Source organism: Larus michahellis, chromosome 5, assembly GCF_964199755.1.
Source record: "Larus michahellis chromosome 5, bLarMic1.1, whole genome shotgun sequence".
Classification (NCBI taxonomy): domain Eukaryota; kingdom Metazoa; phylum Chordata; class Aves; order Charadriiformes; family Laridae; genus Larus; species Larus michahellis.
This window is the reverse complement of record NC_133900.1, coordinates 40,723,062-40,738,467: the sequence shown is the minus strand read 5'-3', so window position 1 is coordinate 40,738,467 and position 15,406 is coordinate 40,723,062. Positions and strand designations below refer to the sequence as shown.

At 37.1% G+C, this 15,406-nt stretch overlaps 1 protein-coding gene across 4 annotated transcripts in view; it reads right to left on the bottom strand.

Moving 5' to 3' along the window:
- GLRB (glycine receptor beta) overlaps positions 1-15,406 on the bottom strand; it is a 54,798-nt gene that overhangs the window by 31,852 nt on the left and 7,540 nt on the right. For all 4 annotated transcript variants that reach the window (XM_074589746.1, XM_074589748.1, XM_074589749.1 and 1 more), the window contains exons 3-5: positions 10,017-10,123; positions 7,149-7,216; positions 137-366 (exon numbers count right to left, since the gene is read on the bottom strand). In XM_074589746.1, coding sequence (XP_074445847.1) covers positions 137-366; positions 7,149-7,216; positions 10,017-10,123 — 405 coding nt within the window. The remainder of the gene's footprint in view (positions 1-136; positions 367-7,148; positions 7,217-10,016; positions 10,124-15,406) is intronic.

Sequence of the window (15,406 nt, the reverse complement as noted above, 5' to 3'; positions counted from 1 at the left end):
ATAGTATTGTTTACAAACTGTCATATAAATTTAAATATTAGTCATAAACTGTACTACGTTACTAAGTCTAACACAGCATATATATTTCATATCAAGTCATTTAAAAAAAAAGAGTAGAAATGTATCGACAAAATACCTCATGCTGACTAGGACATCTCCATCACGAAATATAAAAAGAAGGATATTTTCTTGTGTGACATCATGGAAGTTAGCATTTTTTTCATTTGCAAAGAATAAGTCCGGCTTCCAAAGACATTTAAACATAGTTGGGTCCACTGTCAGCGTATCTGAACCTCTCCAATCATTGGGCAGTTTGAGTCTGGGGTCATTCCACTTCTGTCTTAGAAAGATGTTGACTCTATAATCCTGATGGGAAGAATACATAAATTAGACTAGCCAAAATCTAGCCAAAAACACACGGAGAAAGAAAACCATTCTATCAGACTCTGAAGAGAAAACTAATTTATGCCCTGATTTTTCTGTCACAAAGATAGTAATCACTATTCAAATAACATTAATAAGCGTTAAGTTTAGTAGACTTTACTACAAATAGGTAGATTATGTCTCACTCATGTTTTGAATATAGTAACTTTCTTTAAAAAAAGGCCCAAATTGTCCCCCCAGATTCTTTTTTTGCATTCCCTCGATAGTAGCCCCCTGTTACCTAGGCACAGAGAAAAGCATGCAGCAGGACAGAGGGATGCCATAGCTTGGCTACACTAAATTGCTGCAGGCAACAGGCACGATATCACTGTGATATCCTGTGAGTGTAAATTCCAGCTTATTCTCCATTTGCTTAAGTGGCACACTGATGGCAAAATATCACACTATAAAAGCAGAAAACAGACCAGGTAGATAATAGATTTTGCATTACACACCCAGAATACAGCCTCAGACTTTGTAACAGTGATTTGGGACTATTTTGGTAACTGAGGAAAACGGATTCCAGCTTGCAACACAAGTACTGCGGTAGCATGTATGAAGGCAGAAACGGAACAGGTCTCGAAGAGACAAAATCAAGGTTTTACACAGAGGAAACTTCCTTCTGGATTCAGCAGGACGCTTGCTCAAGGATGGAGGGTAGTAGAGCCATGCTCAATGAGAACCTAATTTTGCCTTTGGGAATTGGAGTAGCACGTGTCTCAGGGCAAAACGATACCCGCACGCATTCTGTCCTTAGTGAAAGCTGTGTGCATCCAAAGGAAAAATCTGACCCAGTATGTCAGTTATGATTTTTCAGTCTTACTGCTAAGTCTTTTTGCTTTTTACATTTACATTTAAGCCAGTGTTTCTTTTTTATGTGTATGTAAACTAGGCAGATCACATACAGAAAAATAATATAAAGGTATTGTTGAAATAAAGTAAAAAAAAAACACAACCAACAAGAAAATTCTAAAATTTACCTCCAGTCTTCCTAGTCATCTTCTATTGTGTGTTTTGTTTTTTCATAATTATCTATTAGATACAAAGCATCCTGAGATAAGGTCTGTGCCTTTTAAAGCAGCGAAAACAATGCTAGAAATCTGTGAGTGAAGGTTCTCAACATATTTTTGGTTTGTCACTGTATTCCGCATAACGAACTAATTTTATAAAATTGTTTATTTTACATGTTAATGCCCTCTTACACATTTTTCTGCTGATGCAATGGGAGTTCTTTTCTGTTGTACTTACTATAAGGTATACATTTACAGTCCAAAGCAAGTGCCACGTTGAGACAGTCATGCTAACTCCAGCTGGAAGCAGTTCACTTGGCTAAGACCTCATGCAGAATAATTTACCCTGTTAATTGTAATACAGTGCCCACTTTCCCATGTCCAGTCCACCAGTCAAATCAGCGCAGGTATTTATTTATTACACTATACTGCGCAATTTTTTTCCTTACTGCATTGTAAGGAAAAGCAAAACATCAAAACTAAGTAGAAAGAACTGAGGCAATATTTATTAATATGCATAGTTCTGAGAGATATCTTAGTTGTTGGCAGTCTGTTTTTGAAAAAATGTATGTAGTCTGACTCTTCTTTATACAAAGACCTATGTTATCTTGTCACAGTAAAGAAGGAGTATAAAATAATAGTTAATATGAAGTGACTTTGTACTGGAAGGCTCACATAGAGTAGCTTCAGAACAGAAGGGAAATCAGGTTGTTATCTCAGAAAGCATCTTTTCAATTATATGTATATAATTGAAAAGTTACTTTATTTGCTTCTTGCTGAAGTTCCCATTCCATATGCACTCCTTGTCTCAGTGAAAACAATTACTTTAAACCAAATGAGATAAATACTGCATACCATTCATGCTCACAAGCATTACACTGTTCATTACACCAAAATTAATTTCCCCATAAACAAGTGCATTACCCTAATTTTAACAAAAGAAAATGCCTTCTCAAAGCCATAGGCAAATGATAAGCAGTGTCCAACACTTGCCTTCAGCTTACCCATTCAGAAGAAGGAGATGTTTACATCACTGAAAAGCAGAATGCACTGGCAAAATAAGAATTGGAAGTAAGATCAGGTGGAAGCTATTTTATTTCCTTCCTTGCTCTATGACAAATGAACTTAAATATACCAAACAACCAGATGTTGTGACATTTTAAGACTTGATTTTGTTCCCATTTAAGTCAATGTTAAGTTCAGACCTACCTAAATGACTAGAAACCTGTAACAGGGTGTACTTGGAGAAGAAGGCCACCAACACACTTGAGGCAATATAGAAAACGTAGAAGGAAGCAAAGAAATGTCAAACTACAAAACTGGCTAGACAGACAATGATGTGCAGAAGGGCTTCTTTCTAGAAGAACATGAACATCTGGCAGCGGTATACACTATGATCTGGTATAAATCTATTCTGAAAGAAGTCTGAAATCAGTTCTCTCAAATCCGGGCAATGAATTTTAAGATTCAGTATGTGCACTACGATTAGGCTCAGCAGGGGCTGAAGAAGTGGTCTGTGTGAAGTACGTGGTCTTCCTCCTACACATTTTACAAGCATTTGTTGAATATTGCAGAATGATCAGCATTTTATAATAACGGCGAGTCAAACAGCAATTAAAAAGCCTGAAACTAGAGGGAGGAGAGTCGGGTGGAAGAGAGATTCATCATCCTTAGAGCTAAGAGGACCTGGTAGGTAAAAAGAATCACGGAAGTATTCTACAGGGCTTTGTTTTCCCATGAAACTCCAACAGAAGGCAACTTGTTTTCAGAAAGGTTGAAAGGGGAGGCATTCTAGGAAATATTTCAAATGCAACCTACTGAACAGTGGGCATGTGGCCAGAAAACCTCCTCAGGCCAGAAACCAGGCATAACCAATACATCTTTCTCTGCAAACTGCAGCACATAGAAGATCATGAAAAGCTTTTTCTACATGAACTGCACTCATACGAAGAAAAGAAGCGTAATAGCACTGTTTTTTAAAAAAGTAGAAAATGGCATTTTTATTATTAAAATAAGGAAACTGAATTTTCCTTCATATACAGAAATATTAAAAAGACCTTTCTGCAAGGTTTTAAAGTAAAGGAGAAAGAGGAAGTGGTGTTTTGCCATTGGAGTCAGTGAAGAAAGGTTACTCTGCAAGTAAAAACCTTGAATATAGATTCTGTAGACAGAGGGTCAGATCATCAGCACAGCTAAAGTATTATAGCCTTATGGGCATTTATACCAGAAAGGACCTGTCCCTCGGAATCCTTGACTGGTCATCCAGTCTATAACATTTTCTAAATGTGACGTAATCACATATTATCCCACAAATCTGCAGTCTAAAAACACATCTGCAAAATCAGAAGCAGAGTTAGCATGGGGATCCTAGACAAGTAGCCTTATGAGCTAGAAGGAAACAAGTTACAGGATTCAAGATGAAGGGAGCTTACTAGAAGGAAGCAGCTCTGGTATAAGCTCTTAGCTGTTTTAGCTGTACAAATTCTAATTCACTCTGTAGTTAACTAATTTTTTGTTTAGTTTTTCCGGGTAACTTTTTTGATACTTGTGTGAAAACGCCGCAAACCTCTTGAGTACTCAACAAAACAAGATGACCACTACCCTTTCTAGACATAGAGCAAACATTTGCCCTTCAGTTTCTTCACAAGGGCTTGGTTAAAGCAATACAGGCTTCTGGGCATAGGATCCACACCATAGGTCCTATCTTGTTCAAACCAGTATTACTTCAAACCTGTTGATGCTATTCTATAAAGAAATTCTCTTCTCTCTTAAAACTACGTAAACTCTACCTCAGTGGGAGGTAATCTCTACTCTTTTCTTTTGAGGACAAGACAACTGCATAGCTAAGAATGCAATTGTCATGGGACCAGAAGCACAACAAGCAAAAATTACTTGAAAATAATTTTGTGGGATTCTTGAAATATATGAGGAACCATCAGAACCAGCCACATGATGTCAAGGTGAGGGACACTGCGGGAGCCTGTTGACTAGTTAGAAGTCCCAGACATTAAGCCCAGAGCTGGCTATTTCAGAGAAGGGTCTAAGAGGGGGATACAGGACATCTTGTTCAAGATATTTCCTTCTGCATCTCTTTTAACATCCTTCTGAATTAAAGGAGATCAGCATACCAAATCACCTATTCTCTCTATGGGACTCTACTCATTTGTTTGTCAAGCCTTCTTACCACCACCTCACTTCCAGACACCTGGCACTCATGGTTATTTTTCTCCAGCCCTCCATCACCCAAAAGAAGGAATCGTCCATTTAGCATTGCTAAGACAGGATGATTTACCCCCCAACAGATTTTGTGAAAACCTACGAATTCAGCTATTACAGCCAGAAGTGGCTACAGTGCCAAGAATCATCATGATACTTCATCCACTGAAACACTTAGAAATATATTGTTTCATAGATTTGGGTATCAGCAATGGTATCACTCCAACCAGTTTAGTACTTCTGGTAACACTAGAGATAGTCAAGAAATCAATATTCCTCATGATTTACACCAGAACCTGAGACAGTAGAGATGCAGACAGCCACTCTCTTCTCCAACACTGAGGGATCTTCTTCAGCAGTTCTGTTACTGCCTGCAAATGTCTCTCCTTTCTGGATGCAAAAGGCCCCTCTGGTCCCCTCGGCTCCAGGAAACACTTTTCCTGTGATTCTGGAGGTACAATTTTTTTCCTAGTCTAAGAGACTTGCTTCTACTGTCTAGTGCAATACCCAGACTATCTGAAGACAAATACCAGGCTATCCCCATGAAAGCAGTGGTTCCTGATTGTCCACAGGACCCAACACCCACTGCAGCAGGAAGAGTTTCCCAAGTGATATATGGAAGAACAAATTGAGCGTTTCTTTCCTCCGTGCTTCCTGTGACACATTAAGGCAACCAAGAAGTAACCCAAACTTCACATAAACGTGCTTAGCTATCATGGTAATCAGCTGGAGGTGGAAATCTAAATAAAAGCATAAATTAAAGTAAGGATGGTGTCTGAAGTTCTGAAATATGGAGGAGAGCATGACTTACTTTACAGAACATCTTAGTAAATTTGTGAGTGTCCATATCAGGAATTCACAGACAGTCATACATGCATTGCTGTAGAGAGCATACATAACTTGGGGGGGTGGTGGGTGTAGCACACCCCTTACATTCATGCTTTGTTACTATTTGGATCTGGGTAAATTGTAAAAAAGCCTCTGTAAAAGTCACTTTTTAAAACATGCAATAAATTTCAGAAACTTGAAAGGGCCATCTGGCCTAATATACCTGCCATCTTAGACACTTATCTCACTCCTACTTCCCTGTTCTTCCTCCCTGCCGCTCTTTAAACTTCAGTCCCCTTTATGTTTTCAGGAAATAAATCTTGAGGTATCTTTGGCATACTTACATTCTTTGTTTTAATATCACTTCCCACTAAGGCTGTTAGTTGACTTACTATAATTTGCAATCAAATCTAAATCTTCATTCACTCCCAGTTAAAGAAACATAAATTTCTGGCCAAGCTGTTCAAAAGCTGCTTCAGCCATCACATGTTTAACTTTGAGTGGCTCTGTGGTCCTACTGAAATGTCATTAGGGTATCGTGTGAGCTGGTTCTGAATTTTAAGTGGGTACTTACTTCCACCGACAACAAAAGGTGTTTTATTATTTATTAGCTTTGTTATGGTTTATTGCTTCTGTGCTGTTATGAGTGGGAATGCTGCTTTAGTCACAGCTTAAAAAGAGCAGCCTGGTTTTGGGAACTGCCTCAGTGCTTTGGATGCCAAATGGAATCACCAACGTTATTCCTAAATGGGATTCTCAGGGAGCACCTCAGAACTCCCACGCTAGTGCATGCCTTGGCTGTGGCTTCCCAGGTCCTGGCAAGACATGGTGTGCTCCTCTGTTTTTTACATAAAAGAAAACCCTGATCAGGTCAGAACATCTTCAACAATTAAATGTAATTTTTTTTCAATACTTTTGACAGCATTCATCGGAAATGCCATTGCAAAAAAGATCTTCAAGTCCCTAAATGTTTGGAACAGCTTTGCTGAAATTACTTTTTATTTTGAAATTGATTCCTACAGAAACAAAAAAGCCAAATTTCTAATGAGGATTATTTGTTGCCGTTATTGACGTCGAAATTTTCTGACTGACTTGGAAACATTTTTAGAAACTTCACTCCGCAGTTTATCTCACACAGTAAATAATAAATAGGAGTAAGAGTAGGGTCAGTGATGATCTACTCCTTTAATCCTTCTCCTTCTATTCCTCCACTTCATCCACCATTTACTCCTTTCCTCAGAACTATATAAAACAGAGAACCTGTATGCTTCAGCCTTATGCATGTATGTTTTTCTTTCATATAAAGTTCTAGTATTTTCTTCAGTAATACACAAACCAACCTATAGATTAACTCTGAGGAAAATTACTTAATTCCTCTGAACTAAACTTAGGGAAATAAGTGTACTTTCTGGATCTTAGAAACGATGAATTTCTTTTCATGTACATCAAATTTTAAACTCTATGACAACGTGTGGACAAATATAGAGTGAAACAGATTAATAGGTTCATGACATAAAGCACAGTCAGTCTATCACTAACTCCATTAACTCAGTTCTCAGTGTCTACAATCGTAACAACTATTTCTACTTTATAGTTCATAATCCTCAGCCTGAAATTTAATTTAATAAGAAAATTTTCATGTGCGCGGTATGAATTTCATTCCAGTCTTACCATAGTTGTCTCTTGAATTGACCCAAAGCTGTTAATGAAGATGTTGACTGCAACATCGACTGGAATTCCTTAAAAAAAAAAAAAAGATTTCTAGTGAACTGCACAATCCAGTAAAGGTATGTTATCTTTCATTTAAAGTTCCTTTACACCAATATCACAATGTGAAATGTTTTTTTACAGGGTCAAACAACTTTATCTTTTCAAGTTAATATATACAGTTTTCAAAAGCTGTGGTTTAATCTATTTCCATTGAAAGCCAACAGAAATCACAAAACCTCTTTTCAACCTAGTGATAAGAAAACAGAAAAAAAAATCCTTAGCCTAGAGTGCTAAGCTTAAAGCATTTCACAGATCATAAATTTGTATAATTTTCAAATTCCATGATGTTCTGTTACCACAGAATGCACAATCCAGTATTTCTTTTGCACACAGTGTAATGGATAGAGGCAATTCACATTTCTAGCAGCGGACACTTCTAACTGTCAAGGTCATAATGATGATCCACCATCCCAAATTATCATGGAATCATACAATCATAGAATGGTTCGGGTTGGAAGGGACCTTGAAGATCCTCTAGTTTCAACCCCCTGCCATGGGCAGGGACACCTCCCACTAGACCAGGCTGCTCAAAGCCCCATCCAGCCTGGCCCTGAACACTTCAAATTACATGCTTACGATTTATGATGACACATTTACTTATGTTGCAAGAGGATACTTCTTTGTGCAAGTCAAGCACGTAATTGTGAAGCATGACTACGGGCAGATAAAAACTGTTGCGTGCAGCTTTCACAGCTACCCAGCCTTGGTGCAAGAGAAAGCTGCTCTGTTTTACAGGGGTTACCAATTTGCCAAGAAAAATTTCTAGAAGCAGCAGCTGTGAAGATATTAAGACGGACTGGATTTTTTCCTCTTTTCCACAGCCAGGATTCCTGTAGTTGAAGAGGGACGGTGCGACAGCTGCTACATCTGCCCTCTGTCACCCTGCGGGAACTGATTGGCAGTCATTTAATCTGGTGTTAACAGAGAGTTATCACGAAGCAGGGAGAAGTGGGCTGATGTTTGTGAGAACTAATTATGGTCCACTGGTTTTATTTAGCACCTCTATGTTGAGAGTGTCAGTGTGTACACAAGATGCTTGTTTCTGGTCTCCTTTAAACTGTTACAAGTACTTAATTCAGTGGAATTCTTCCTTTTTCATTATTTCAGTGGAATTCTTCTTTTCAGCAATAAGAGACGTAACAACATATAAAGACTATTTTGACAAAGTAAGCAAACAGAAAGTAATATATGCCTCACCTAATTGTTTGCTTGTCTGCATACAATACTCCAGTGTACATTTAATGCCGAAATTCAGACTCATTCTCTTGGTTCCCCAGGAAATTACCAAGATAAAATTTCACTTTTTTCAGTTGAACAAGTTTTTTGTTTGGTTTTTTGGTTTGTTTGTTTGTTTGTTTTTGGTTTTTTATCAGACCAGTTAAACGTGGTGCTTTTGGTTATGCAATAAGCATAATACTTTGTTTAGCACCTGACGCGTGTGACAGAGCATCCAGCACACCACTAGTAGCCAAGAGTGCACTGTCTCTTCCAGATTTGAATAGGAAGTGCCATCCAAGAAAATCACTCATGTGTGAGGAACGTTTTAACATGGGCAAACCACTTGTCAGAAAATGTTCTTTTTCTTCCACTTCCCTACGAGTTAACATTGCATGTCCTCCCTTTTCCTTCCATCTTGATTCTTACCAGACTGCCAGCAGGGTTATAAAAATATAAAGAAATCTGCAATATGCTTGCTGATTTATCGTGCTGAAGAACAGGTAGAAGGGAGGCTGGACACTTATTCTTTGTGAAAAGGCTTAGTGCTGAAAACATTTAAATAACAATCTACAGAGAATAAGAAAAAAGCAGGGCACTTGCTGAGAACTGAGTTAAATACATTTATAAAATTTAGTTAAATCTGAAAAACATCTGAAAATGGTCTCTTCAAAAATATGATAAAGAGTATAGATTTTCAAATTTATCATCCTATTGATATGCATGTTAAAATCTCTCTTAATGTATACATCATTACAAAAAAGTTTTAAGAAGAACTGACTTATGTAAACTGCAGTGTCTGTAACGTAATAAAATTGCCCATGTCTTTTTCCAGCAGGGAAGTAATCTAATTCCTAGAAAGTGAAACATACATCTGTATGCGTTGTTAGAGGTTTTGCAGAGAATATGTATTCCAATGTTTTCTGCATGTGTAAGGAAATCACATTTGCCTACATGGAATATTCCTACAACATCTGACTGTCAGGGAGATGTTTTAAAGTCAGAGAATGCATTTAAATCCATTACCCATTTGAAATCCCAAAGTGTGTAAACTGTATTACTAACATATCTTTAAAGGGTTTCCAAATTTTGATGCTGCTGATCTCAAGTTCTACAAAGTCATCTTAAAGGATCTCTATAGTGAATTTTGGTGTTTAAAATACTGTAAAGGGGAGATTCTACTAAAGTCTAACTGAAATGTAGGGATAAAAAGACATTTTAAAAACTTGTCCTATAAAATCTAATTCTGCTTTTAAAAAAAACTTTTATAAAATAAAAACAATAATAATGATAATAACAATCATCATAATAATAATAAAGCATCACATACTATTATGATCATTAAATCCTAACATATTACCTGTCAGCTCAAAAGGATAAATATCTTCTGCAGTTTCGCACTATCTAGGGAAATTTCCATTTAAAAACAAAACAAAACAAAACAAAACAAAAAACTAGGTTGTGAGTATTATCTCTATATAAATTTTCTATGTGTGAAAAGAGCAAAAGTAAAATTCCAAAGATTAAAAAAAAAGGCTGAAATATCTAACAAACCTTTGAAATTAGGCCTTATCCTGGGATCATAACTGAGCAATAGCCTATTCAAGATATTGCTGGTAGAATTAGCGGGTACTCTTGCAAGGTCTTCAGCTGATTGCTGGCTGTAAAAAAAAGGTGCACTTGTTACTATTAAGACAGAAACAACTGTGTGCTTAAACTTAAGTCCTTTTAGATGCATGTCATAAATGTCATTTCACAAGCAAAATATGTTCAATATTTTCAGATTCGACACTGTGTAGTCTTCCTTTCCTTGTGATGCTTCAGTATTTTTCAAGAAACTGTAACAAACATGAAAGCTCTCCTACATACTCTTAGACTGTAAACTTGTCAGTAAATACACCCCAATTCACTAATTGTTCCCTTGCCTCCTAATACAAATATCCAGAGGGACATGACTTCTTCCTTAGTAAAAAGCAGCCACCTGAGCTATTTTTAGGGACTGTCAGATTAGGAACAAAAGTAAACTGACAGGCACTTCGAAGGTGCCAAAGCCTGCAGAGGCTTTTGGCAGTCTCCTGCTCTCACATGCCAGTGCCAGCTATTCCAGGGAGAGCCGGAGCCATTGCATAATCTCATTGTCAAGTGCTAATAAAAGCTTTGTTACAGAAAACGAGGCCTCAGACTCTCCTCTGGTTTTGCAGGGGGGATTTAAACATCTCCATTTACCTTGTCGTTATTGCGCTGGGTGTTAAATTAAAACCATTGCTAAAATTAAAAAGAACCTGTGACAGGTAAATGTAGCTACGAGAGTAACATGATAATTGAGTGTAATAAAAAGCAATAAGGGTGCATCGCTCCCCACCCCATGTACTTTAAGCACTTAGCAGGCTGATAATGTCATGTAAATGAATTTATATGTTGCCTGTAGAACCTGTCCAGTGATGTTTTCCAGTTTTGAATCCTGTCTTGTAATCACTTTTCCATCCATTTTATGATGACTACTCTGCTGACTTTCTGTCTTTATAATTTAGTAACTGAGATGCCATGCAAAAGACAAACACCCTACAGAGGCATAACTCATATGCATCAAGACTGCTAACTCTAGCAAACAATTGTATGAACATATTTTAAGAAATGATCCAATTTATTTCCTACATGTTTTCAATAATCAGTATCAGCTGCCCTGCTTGATTTCTTTTTTTCATTATTCTTTCCCATGTCAAAGTCAGCTTGACAGACCTATGGGCTATTCTTTATAACATCTCTGTTCACTGCTACTTTTCTTCTCATCCTTCAGTTTCCTTCATGTCCTCTGGGACTTCTGTGTTATTCAAACATTTATTGAAGAAAATATTAACTCTCCAAAAGGCTTTTGGCCAGTTTAAAAAGAAAAAAATTTTGTATGAATACATCAGACCTCCTGATTTCAAGACATTCAATTATAGTGGCTCCTGTTCAGCATCTTCCTTATTGACTACTGGGAAATTAATTAATTAATAAACAACTGTCACCATTGTATGATATCGCTATTTGATTGAAAACTGGAGATGAGAGCAGAAAAAGCTTGCAAAAGCTTTTATGAATAGCCCCACCTTTAAAATCAACTGTTTTAACTCAAACCATAGGGGAAACAACAGGAGCAACTGAACAAGATCTGCTGACTTGGTAGCACTTATTACGCCTTCACAATGAGATTTCATCTCTTCCGTTAACATTTCACAGCTAAAATGCTTATAAATAAAGCTAAGAAGCAGTCCCCTATTATTAACAACATGTCAACCATTTATGATAACATAACTGCATTTTAGTCCATCATAGTCTCCTTGATACCCTTTGAGCATTTTATCCGTCAGAAACAAAATAATCAGATTTCTGTTTTCCCTGTTGTATTCAGGATGTTTCTGAAACCTGAAGCTGGATATCTATTTAACCATTTGCTTGTATTTGTTTGACTTTATACACGAGGGAGAAAAGTCTGTCTAAACTCAGTTACGGCAGCAGATAACCGTTCAGCCCTCCTTGAAATCTCATACTATTCACCAGTCATTATCAGGATTAGTATGAATTCTGAAGGCTACCCAAAGATGTAGCTACCAAAAAAAAGGGTGTACCAATGACTATAGCTTAAACTATAACATACAGGATGAGAAAAAATTGTGAAGCAGCTACAGTATATAATTCCCCACCCATCTCTTGCAAAACACACTAAAACCTCTGCGACATTTAGCAACTGCATAGGTGAACTACTTGTTCTATTAGACCTTATATAGAGATAAATGGTCCACTAATAAAACAAGGAATTTTTTACTTTTAGTAACATGTAGTCTGTCCTTATTCTGTGTAAATTCTGTGTAAATGTAAAAATCTATTCCTAGTATGTCCTGTGTAGGACATACTGTAATATAAACCCCTACTATTTTAATCTTAAAGCGATTAAATAGGTGTTCCTTCCAGTAATTGGTAAATTCACCTTCAAACAATTCTCCCAGGGTTCTGTTTAGAGCTTTTATATTTGACTTGGATTTGGATCATTATGCAAAAGAACTAATACATTTCTGTAATTCTGAGATTTGTGTTTAGTTTTCAGTGACGACCTTTACCGGCGACCAGGTTGCTACAGAAATATCATAAACTGGCTTTGTATGCTTTGTTGCAGTTACCCCTAATTGGACAATTGGAACACATAAAGTTAAATGTTAAGACTATTTTCCATTTTGTAGCAGGAACAAGACAGGAAAGAATGTTCATTTAACTATTAAAAAGGCAGAAAAACACTCTGTACACTGTACTACATCTGATACAAAAAGGTTTGTGGCATTGCTTCCTTGCAAGTCGCACATCTTAACATGTAAAACATCTAGATCAGATGCCTACAGAAATTATATTTATAAAAGGAGGGTTGCCTTAACACAACCATTAGGGTTTCTTTCTAAATCACATATGCCCAGAATTAATGAAAAACCAAAACAAAACCAAACAACAACCAATAAGCAAGTTTAAATCCTATTTTTAAAAAAAATTTCTCCTATGGATTATACAAAGAAGTTCATTAAATAGTGATGATGGTAATCTGAACCACACGGGATAACATGGACACATACACATAATGCTTGTAAAACACAATGAGGAAAAGAGGAAAAAAGTCTGAGAAATTAAATGAGTGAACGTCAAACAGCAAAAGAAAGCCAAATACAGCTGCCGGGTTTATTTGTCTCTTCAAGCAGGAGGAATCTGAGCTGCACTGCAGAAGTATGTTAATACAAATTTATCTGTTCGGGCTGTTTGTTCAGAAGTCATCCACAAATTCAGCAAAGGAGGTTCACTGCACGGGGAAGACAGTGATGGGATGAAGAAGCGGGGGCAGCATTGCTTTCCGGTAAAGAACATCACGATCACATCTTCTATAAGTTGTTGGGTAGTCTTCTGAACCTATACAAATGTCATGCACACACATTTATCCTCATTTACATAAAATCCAAGGGAAATACAACAGCATTGGCTGTTTTGAGTTGGGAGAAGAAGCACAAAGAGTCAGTAATTGCTATTTTTTAAAGATGACTTTGAAGGAAATGATTGGAATAGCTACTGGAAAAAAAAGCTCTGCTGAGTAACGGTTGTATTTTCACTGTGGTCTTTTACAGCATGCTGTCATCGAACTACCATCACTGAACTGAATAGCACTCATGGGACTAAACATCGTCACAAGGACTGGATTTCCTTCAGAAACCTTTGCTGATCAAAATGCCTAAGCATCACTTGCAAATCAAGAAATCATATGTGTAGCTTTTGGTGAGTTAAGAGGTTACGCCACTTTCAGAGTGACAGCTGAGCAGAATGACTTAACACAACAGTGAACGGGATGGGTTAAGAGCTTGGAGAAACAGCCTGGGACTATTGATGCCATGAAGATATTTACCTAAAGCCACTACCACCCCTGCATAATTGGCCATTCTGGAATGAATTAATGATAGGCCATTGTGCAGACTCCATAAGGCAAAAAGAATTTGAGCTGAGATCTCCCTTCCTAAAAGATGCAGCACTTCAATTTGCTAACGGCTGTCTGATTCCTGTATAAGAACACTCACACCAATCGAGAAGTTACTTACCACTTTTTCTTATTCAACCTATAATTTTCACATTTGTGAAAAGCTATCCCTAGCCTGAGATTTCCCTGAGATTTCCACCAGTTGCAGCATGCATTGTAATTTTAATACATTTATTTCAACTTGCATTGCATGTATCCAGAGCTGCTGGAAAGCATTAAGAAACGAAAGTGCAGTAGCATTCTTCACAGTAATTGATGAGTTCTAACAAAGATATGGTGAATACCAAAGGATAAAGCCACCGAAGTCTCACAGTTGCTATAAAGAGAATTTAAAAGCAAGTAATAGTAAAGCTAGGAATTACCTTAACAGCAATTTTGCCTAAATAACAATTTTGAAAAAAAAAAAACACAAAAAACCCAAACCCAAAGTTTTTCTGAAAAGAAAAAAAAGAGAAAACAAACAGTATTCTCAAAAGCGTTCTCACTTCTACGAACAGTGCTCTCAAAAGCTAGAAAGAAAACAAAGTACAGTTAGTCTTTCAGCATGACATTTCTGTGGGATATGTCTGGCCTCTCTGGTCTTTGGGAGGTGACTTCTCACATCACTGATGAATAAAAGCATGACTTTAAGCACCGTATTTCACAAGATATGCAGTATGGTGTCCATCTCCTCTTCCACTGCAGCTGTACACATTTTATCATGGCCTTTGAAGAATGTGGTTAACATTTTAAATTGATGGCAAAATATAATTATTTTCATAATTTGTTAATCAAAATCCAGAAGTGTAGATAAGCAGATATGCATGGCAAAAGGAAGCATATATTGCACTTGGTTTAAAATTTGTACAGCTTCCTTACATTTGTGTTAAGCAAATGTGTCAGAAGACATTATATCACTTTCTGGGTTATCATGACATTTAGTCTCTCAGTGTTCATTGAAGTTACAAGGAGTCCTTATCACAGGCAGCGCTACACGAGGATGACTGGGGAAAGGAATATAAACCACATTCACTGCCAGTGCGAAGGGAAAACTTTTCTGTTGTTTTAATTCACCTACTCCCCAGATCCCTATTCTTCAGATCCCATTATTCTGAAGTATCTCTTGTTTTAGAAGTGAACATGAATATTTTTTTTACTGATGGCATGACAATCAGGAAAACAAAAAAAAAAGCATGTCACAGGGAAGTTAATTCAAACGCCATTTTATAGTACACTGCAGTGCAGACAGTCACGCAGCACGCGTATTCTGTTGTTGGTGTTTGTTTAGAGCTTGTAGCTTGGATAATCTAGCATCAAGCTTTGCCTTTGCATAGTTCTAGGTCACTGTCTGACAGATAAAAACATATATTCCAACTCCACTGTTCAGTTATCTCCAACGAAAACTCCTATATAATGCCGA